Here is an 8,778-nt window from a genome sequence, read left to right as displayed (position 1 = left end):
ATTGTACAGGTAAGTGGGCTTGTGTTGCGCCTGTGGTTAGTTCAGTGGAAATGCCGTCCAGTTTCAAGTGTTGTGAAAGCAGCTGACATTTTGTTTGTGCTTTGTGAAACCTCCAGTGAGACTGTTGCGTAGATGATCCCAGTTTTTAAAAAGACAGGAGCTGTACAGAAGTGATCGTGGAATCCCTACAACTCTTTGAAAATGTGAAACCACAGAAAGTGAAGACTGCATGGTTTAGCTTCATGTTGATTTGTGTACAGCCACAGTTTGTCCTCACAGTTCTGTTCGCCTTTGACCCCACACAGACGTCATTGTGTGATTTGATGTAGTGATTTATTTATTTATTTTACAATAAATTAAGATCTTTTTATAAACTCCTGGAACAGACATCTTTCTTCACCACAATCACTGCTTCCAGTCCAGTCACACGGCCGAGGATGGAGACGTGCAACTTCCTTTTAACTCTCGTCGTAACTCTGCTATGTGAGCGGGACTGATGCGACAGCAGCCCCCTGATGAAGAAACATCAGAAACTCATCAGAGGAAAAACAGAAAAACAAAACAAAACTTAAAGGAAGAGAAAACAGTTGACCTTACCTATCAAAGCAGCACCTTGTTTCATCCATGTGTGACCCAGTTCAGATATCGATGCTGATGTTTTCCCTGATGTCAGCCACCTTATGAAGGATAAAAACAACATCAAACAGTCAGCAGTGGAAGAAGAATACTACACTGTAAAATATTCCATTACTAGTAAAGATCCTACATTTAAAATTCTATATATTTAACATAACTGTACAAAAGTATTATCAGCAGAAAGTCCTTACAATATGAAATTATGATGCAGAACAGCTCCTATAATGTTGTATTATTAGCCATTTGTGTTAATGAGCACTTGAACGGGTGTACCTAATAAAGTGGCCAGTGAGTGTATAACAGCTGCAAATCAAGGTTACGCCAACATTATTTAACCTGAGTAAAGAAATGTAGTATGTTGGACAGCAGAATAGCTCTGCGTTTGTATAAGATGTCACACTGATGATGTCACTGAAGCTGTGACCTTGATATTAAATCTCCTGACCACAGACTCACCCCTGCTCAGAGTCCCAGTCCTCTCCACTGTTCGGGTACACCACCCAGCTCATGTCCGGGCTCAGCAGCGACCTTGCAGACTGCAGCAGCGGCTCCACCAGCGCTGGGGAGCAGCAGTTGACTCCGACAGCAACCAGCTGCGTGCATCTGTTCGCCATCTGCACTGCCTCGCTGAAGGAGCTGCCATCAGATATACACGTCCCATCCTGACAGGGTGTGAGCACAAAAATGTGAGTTATTTTGAAACGATGTACGACAGTTAACGAGGAAGCCACAGTAACTACAGTGATGATGAGCAGTGGTTACCTTACAGGAGAAGGAGAGCCAGGCTTTAGAGTTTGGGAACTCTCTGAGCAGCTCAATCAGGGCCTCCGCCTCTTTGATGCTGGGGATTGTCTCGAAAGCGAGGAGATCAGCTCCTGCTGCTGCCAAACAGTCGATCTGAGGACGATGCCAAACTTTAAACTCCTTGGAAGAGAAAAAGAGACGCCTGAGATCACTGATCGTGACTTAATTCTACAACAAATAATCTACAACGGGAAAATACGACCAAACATGCACCATGATAACACAAGTTCACACGAGTCAGTAAGACTGCTGTGGTGCAGAAACATTTCTCTCCCCATGAATTACCTCCTCATATTTTCTTTAAAATATGTCACATACTTATAAGGAATGGCTTCCTCTACAGATTAAGATCTTTGTTATCCACTTTCTGCAATAAAAAGACTACAATTCCAGAGACCATCTTCAGGAAGTGACATCATTTTTTTGACGGGAACTCGAAGGAGCAAAGTGTAGTGAGCTTAAACTCTACCTCGTCTTTTTTCCCTTGTTTCATGATGTTAATCTGTTTGTCACACTCTCAAACTTTCACCCCGTCAGGCTGAATCATGAAGGAAGTTGGTCCTTTTAAAACATATTTGATATAGTTATAAAAGTTATACGATCTCGAGGCACAGCCGGGGGGAGGAAGGGGTCCAGTTTGGGGACCTCAGAATTGCATCTCTGCTTTTTGGTTCTGTTGGCTTCATCACGCCGTGACCTCCAGCATGCACTGGGGCGGTTTGCTGAGTGTGAAGCGGTCGGGTCGGGATGAGAATCAGCGAGTTACTGCCTCAAGCGAGGGAGTTCAAGTATCTCGGGGTCTTGTTCACGAGTGAGGGTAAAATGGAGCGTGAGATGGATCGGCAGTTTGGTGCGGCTTCTGCAGTGATGCAGGCGCTAAGCTTGCTAAGCTAAGCTAAGCTTTTGATTTACTGGTCCATCTACATCCCTACCCTCAACTGTGGTCATGAGCTCTGGGTAGTGACCGAAAGAATGAAGTCGCAGATACAAGCGTCCGAAATGAGTTTCCTCCATGGGGTGGCTGGGCTCAGCCTTAGAGATAGGGGGAGGAGCTCAGACATCTAGAGGGAGCTCGGAGTAGAGCCGCTGCTCCTTTGCGTCAAAAGGGGTCAGTTGAGGTGGTTCGGGCATCTGATCAGGATCCTCCTGGGGAGGTGTCCCGGGCACGTCCTACTGGTAGGAGGCCCTGGGGCAGACCCAGAACACACTGGAGGGATTACATATCTCATCTGGCCTGGGAACACCTTGGGGTCCCCCAGGAGGAGCTGGAGAGAAGGATGTCTCAGATGGGTGGATGGATATAAAAGTTCTGTTTGTGTAGACGGTTAGCTGAAGAAGTCTGGTTCACAGAGCTAAAGGCTAACTTAGCTCAAAATCTTCCACCCTGTTAGAGCTACAGACCAGTATAAACCAGTCCACCCATAAAGATTATTAGCCGAGTGCCTGAGACTGGCTGATATATTTTCCTGACAATTTAATATTCATATGTAAAAGAAATCCTCCACACAGCACGAACAGTCACTCCTTATGTCAGCAGCATCTGACAGCCACTCACTTCAATACTCATCTCCTGTGCATACGTCCCAGTGTACTCTGAGCCGTTGTGCAGAAAGGCCCCGTACGGTCCAACAGAGCCGGCCACCAGGGGACATCTCTGCCCTTGGAGAGGTACACAAACAGCATCACAGCTCACAGAGACGCAGTGTTTCACAGCTTTAAACACATCACACACTGTAGAGTTTCCTACCTGCTGGACGAGCGTCACAGACAAATGTCTCTGCCGTCTCTTTGGCCAGGTGAACTCCAGACATCAGCAGCTCTCGGGCACATTCACAGCTCACATCCAGGTGATCGATGAACCCTGTGATACTCGCCTGATACGTAGCTGTTGTGATAACATCAGCACCGCTGAGGAGAAACCTGTTTATGTGTCAGAAATATGATGGTGACGGTGGGTTTGAGTGGGTGGAACATGTCAGGTGGTATCCACATGAATGCCAGAACCAAAGGTTTCCCAGCAGAACAATGCACTGGAACAAAATAATCAAAGTTATTCACTTCACCTGTCAGTGGTTTGAATGTTTTGGCTGATCAGTGTATATCACAGAGCGCTAAGTCATGTTATAAATGTTTTGTTGTGTCCGACTAACACTCCAAAACCCAAAACTATTCACTTTACTTTAATGTGACACAGAGAAAAGCAGCAGATCCTCTCATGTGAGAAGCTGGAGACAGACTGTTTGTTGCAGCTGTATTATTTTGCATGCACCCACCTGTGATGAGCGTCTCTTATGGCCTGAGGGTTGGTATGCAAGAGCCTGGCGCTCCACAGAGGATCTCCCTGAACACACACACACACACACACACACACACACACACACACACACACACACACAGATACAGACACTTAAATCTAACTTTATAATCTGGATGTGTTTGACTGATAAGAGAAATATTCATCCCAGTTTTTCAATTAAGTTTTCAGATGTCTCCTAATACATGATGTTTCATAAATATCCCAGTTGTGCAAAAAAAAAAAAATCTCTATTTTTTTTTAATATGAAAGCAATCTTTCAATTCAAATTCACATGGACATGGAATGCACACGGAATATGGGCGGTATGAAAGTCACAGACAACAGTCAGTGAGCACAGGGCCAATGGCGCCATCTAGTGGTTTTATTATTTATCTAACAACAACTGCAAAAGCATGCCTCCTCTCCAGTGCAGGAAAAATAACTCCAAATATTTACTGCTAAAGTACTAGTTTCAGGTCTTTTAATTTCACTCGTGGCTTTTTATCCTCCCATATGAATTTTCTAAGGGTGTTATCCTAACCTTTAACGTATGTTGCTTGGTGAATTCTGGAACGAAAAGAGAAATCTGTGGAGTGTACTCATTTTAATTGATTTAATCTTTTCAAAAAATGGATAGGTTTAATAATTTCCATCTGTTTAATTCATCTGTAACCTGGTCTGTTCATTTAAAAAAAGTTAATTTCAAATATCTCCTCCAAGTTTTTTGGAATTAAAATCCCTAAGTATTTTTAGTTTATTGCATTCTCATTTAAAATTATATTTTCTCTTGACTTCTTTTCCAAGTTCTTCTCCTATTATTGTATTGTCCTCATTACCTCTGTTTTTTGAGTGTTGAACTCATATTATAGACTAGATTTTTCTATTTCTTTGTTAAAAATTCTAGCGGTGTGTTTACATTTGTTCGGGTTATCATTACGTCATCTGCACTAAGTGTTAATTTATATTCTTCTTCTCCCATCCTTAAAGTAAAGTACTGTATTGAAGTACATTTCTGAGCTACTTGTACTGCATGTAATTATATTAATTAATGCTACTTACTCTCCATTTATTTGGCAGATGTAGTTACTTGTTAGTTTGCAGATGAATATTTTAAAAAACTTTAATGAGCATATAAAATACAATGTGTTGTTATACAGTAAATTAAAACACCTAACAGTGTTTAAAACTATTAAAATATTCAGGGTGTCTACAGGTCCTTAAAAAGTCTTACAATGTCTTTAATTCAATGTTGGAACAGTCATTTAATAGTCTTGAGTTTAAATTTGTGAGGTTTTAACTGCTACAAACATTTTTATCTAATTTCATTTATCCATTTTTTAATTTCTTTTTCAATCAATCAATCAGTCAATTTTATTCATAAAGCCCAATATCACAAATCACAATTTGCCTCACAGGGCTTTACAGCATACGACATCCCTCTGTCCTTAGGACCCTTGCAGCGGATAAGGAAAAACTCCCCCCAAAAAAACCTTTAACGGGAGAACTTATTTTTGTGAAAATGAGTGAAGCCTTTCTGTGTAAAAGTCCACATTTCTAAAATACACATCGTTAAAAAGCTAGAATACTGTCATTTTACTTCATACTTGCACTTACCTGTTGGCAAAATGTAGATTGACTCAACTCACTCTAATAACCATATTCCTACGTAACATTTACCTCTACAAAAGACCACATGTACTGTATACTGCTTGCCTGCCATGCTTAAATAAGTGAAACATGATTTGTCCAAAAATCTGTCCTAAATTTGGTTAAAAGGTGTCTTGAACAGTACTTAACAGGCATTAAATTTAACTGTCTGATACCTGTAGACACCCAGTATTAACTTTACTGCAGCCAGCTGCAACATTAAAATGCAGCTCACATGTCACTGCATCCAAAATAGTTAATAATTCAAAAGTACAGTAGATATTAATGTAACAGTGACAGAGCCCATTCTGGCTGCATACTGAGTACCTTTATTCTGTGCTTATATTTTTTGTAACACACTTTCACACTTAGATTTTAATTATTGTGGTGTCACCTTTACTTTACTTTAAGTATGTAAACTGTTCTTCCACCACTGCCATTCTTATTGTAAGTTTTTTCATCAGTTGACAACCACTGTCATTGGTTGTTACCATGGAAACACAACTCCTATGCTAGATTGTTTAACTCTACAAGGTCAAAATGACTCTGTTTTAACCTTGTAACCCAAGAACAAACATTGCAAGAGTAATAATGGTCAATTAGTCTGAGGCATCTTCAGTATTTTTAAAAAATCTGATTTGAATCTGAATCAGAAAAACTTGACTGATCAACGAGGGGATATATCTACATAAGATGTAGCTAAATCTTTGCCAACAAAACACATATTATTTATATTGTATGATTTAAAAATTACATGATTAAAAAACCAAGCTGGTAAACAGGAAGCTGTGCAGCTGAGAGATTATATCTCTTATATCAACCACGGCTGATAGAGACCAAAGTTGACGCATTGAAGCAGGTGACTGTATCTGAATTATTTATCTGTAATGTTTTACCTGTAATTTGGCTCCTTGCGCTTCCAGCTCAGTCGCCAGTCCACCATCCAGAATTAATGGTCCATTATCATTCATGTAAAGTCTAAGACGAGCAGAGGAACCCATGGAGACAAGAGGCACTTAAATAAAACACTGAGGTTATGTCAAAGACTCTTGTTCACTCTAAACACACACAGTCGACGGGACAGAGCAAATAACATAGACTATTTTCAAATAGTTCAAACTCCTACTGCAGAAACTGAAGTCATGTGTATGTTGTTTATCAGACTGTTGTTGTTCCGGGTAAAAAGGTTCAGATGTTGCGTTTAGAGCCGCTCGAAATTTTAAGAACTGACTTAATTCCGACCAACGCAATAGCAGCAGACGACCACTAGATGGCACGTGAAACTTTGACAGTGCAATCAGATAGAGCTAGAAGATGTGAAGGGTTGTATTAGAGTTGTAGTCCATTGTAGTCCAGCACTTGATTAGTCAATTCTTATGTTTTTTTTTAAAAACCCTGAAGTGTTAAGTTGCTTCTTGAACAAAGCTTATAAACATCAGTTCATTTTGCAGTTCAAGATATCAATATTTCCCCACTGATTTTCACTTATGTAATTTTAGCTAATAGCACGGTGAAACTACACATTTTTTTTTACTGTATAATTCATGTTATCTTTGAAAATAATGATTATCTGCAGCAGTTTTCTTCACCGGTGAAAGCTGAAGTGATTAAACGTCCCCTCTCCTCTATTCATGTTCATTCTTTGTGAATGCACCTTGAACGCACCTCAGCCTGTCACTACCGTTACTATAGAAACAAAACACAGCCCGCCATGGCTAATGTTTGCTAGCTGTCAACAGTGTCGGAACACGTAGTTTTTGTTAATTTATCCAAAAAAATGGTAAGTTAAAACATCTCTGTTCAACAACAATGACCAATATTCGTTGGTTAGAGATTCAGCACCGTTGACTTGTAACGCTTTAACGGACCAAACGGAAAACGGCTCGCTAACGTTAGCATAGCAAACACTTGCTAACAGCTAACAGTTAGCATAACAGTTAACGTTACCAACTGACCTAACGTTACCGTTAAACGACGACGTTAGACTTAGTAGAGTTATTTTATTGATAGTGGCATTATGGAAAGCTACATTTATTAATAAACAACTTAAAGCCCGTTTTATTACAACAATATTTTGTGGTAACTAACTAGCTAATGTCCAGAAGTTGAGCATCGACTAGCTAACGTTAGCTCAGCCTGTAGCGTTTGCACCTGTTCCTAATTTAACGTTATAGTGCAAAGTTAATAGTTGTGACTAATTTACCGATTAAATAAGTTTGATATCAATATAACGAGTCTGCCATGAGTTGCGGAGTGTGTTATGCCAAGTTAAGCGGTCAATATGTCCAGTTTGTGGTGACACGAGAGGTACACACAGGACTAGCACTATGTTAACAGGGTCCTGTGTTCTGAATGTTGTAAGACGGCTGTCTCTGCAGTTTAAAATGCAAAACAACAAAGACAAGTAGACGTTTAAAATGCATTTTGAATAGTAAAAATCCGTTTAGCCATTGTGGCGCTATGGATCTGTTAATTCAAGAAGAAAATCTGAATGCTTTGGATTCAAGGAGAATAACAATACACCATAAATTGTGTGTGATTTCAACATATAGACCCAGGGAGGCATATATTGAACATTTCATCTAGGTAGAAACAGTGCTGAGAATATTAAACCATTTAAAAGATCTCCTTAGTGTATCACTATAAAAGGATATTGAGCTGGAGAGCATAGAACCCTGGGAACATGGATATACGCCTGGTACAAACTAGAGCTAGATGGTCAGTACATTTAAGTGTGAAGGAAACCAAATGTCTCAGTCTGGATATTAGCTTGTGAACTAACATTAAAAGTTAGTTTTAATTTAACCTCACAAAATCGCCGCAGGTTGCTGTGGCGAAAGTGACCAAAAAAAGCACCTGTTCTGCTTAAATGCCCTTGAGCAAATATTGCAACTGTGGCACTGGTCTCAATGTCCATTTTCCTGTGATAGTGGGTAAGCTCACTGGTAAAACATCAAAAATGTGTCAGTATGTCTTTAGTCTGTGTTTGCGCTAAGCGAACTATCTTATTCCTAGATGATTTTTTAACTTTTTTGCCCTTTTAAGAGAAAACTTTGGTCAAAGGCCATATATGTGACCTTTTTTTAAAAAAAAAAATTGATCAATTCTTCCAGGGTTTTAATTTCATTCTTTTTATTTAATTGTTTTATGATTAAATGAAGTCATTATTTAATTAAATATTAACCCTTTACATGCCAGTTTGTATCATACACCGCCACTTTGCATTTTGTTAATAAACACATATATTGAAACATTTTTAATAAGATTATTTCATCATCCAATATCTAAATTCTCCGATTACATTTTACACCCTTTTATAGAGCAGAAGGTGGAGGTTGTTAACCTTCTCAATTACTCATTTAGGGTCAAGGGGGCTGGAGCTTTTTTGAAGTTAT

The 8,778-nt window shown here is 39.6% G+C and overlaps 2 protein-coding genes across 2 annotated transcripts in view; one reads left to right on the top strand and one right to left on the bottom strand.

Annotated features, from left to right (window-relative positions):
* Nucleotides 1-372: 372 nt before the first annotated feature.
* On the bottom strand, nucleotides 373-6,866 carry zgc:172121 (uncharacterized protein LOC337599 homolog). Its single transcript, XM_049587760.1, has 8 exons — nucleotides 6,280-6,866; nucleotides 3,714-3,781; nucleotides 3,188-3,360; nucleotides 2,996-3,099; nucleotides 1,399-1,560; nucleotides 1,093-1,298; nucleotides 598-677; nucleotides 373-512 (listed from the first exon to the last, which is right to left on the bottom strand). The coding sequence occupies exons 1-8, from the start codon at nucleotides 6,382-6,384 to the stop codon at nucleotides 424-426; spliced, it is 987 nt and encodes a 328-aa protein (XP_049443717.1). The 5' UTR covers nucleotides 6,385-6,866; the 3' UTR covers nucleotides 373-423.
* Nucleotides 6,867-7,048: 182 nt separating this feature from the next.
* Nucleotides 7,049-8,778, top strand: part of nme7 (NME/NM23 family member 7) — a 33,638-nt gene continuing 31,908 nt past the window's right edge. Inside the window, exon 1 of the mRNA XM_049587759.1 lies at nucleotides 7,049-7,163. Coding sequence (XP_049443716.1) covers nucleotides 7,161-7,163 — 3 coding nt within the window. The 5' untranslated portion in view covers nucleotides 7,049-7,160. The remainder of the gene's footprint in view (nucleotides 7,164-8,778) is intronic.

Source organism: Epinephelus fuscoguttatus, linkage group LG10 (genome assembly GCF_011397635.1).
Source record: "Epinephelus fuscoguttatus linkage group LG10, E.fuscoguttatus.final_Chr_v1".
In the NCBI taxonomy this organism is placed as follows: domain Eukaryota; kingdom Metazoa; phylum Chordata; class Actinopteri; order Perciformes; family Serranidae; genus Epinephelus; species Epinephelus fuscoguttatus.
The sequence above is the reverse complement of the archived record's forward strand: the minus strand, read 5'-3'. Positions and strand labels throughout refer to the sequence as shown.

Coding starts and splice junctions, on each gene's coding strand:
- zgc:172121 (XM_049587760.1), bottom strand. CDS start 6,384: ATGGGTTCCTCTGCTCGTCTTAGACTTTACATGAATGATAATGGACCA. Junction 678..1,092: donor GACTGGGACTCTGAGCAGGG/GTGAGTCTGTGG, acceptor ATCCTTCATAAG/GTGGCTGACATCAGGGAAAA. Junction 513..597: donor ACAAGGTGCTGCTTTGATAG/GTAAGGTCAACT, acceptor TTTCTTCATCAG/GGGGCTGCTGTCGCATCAGT.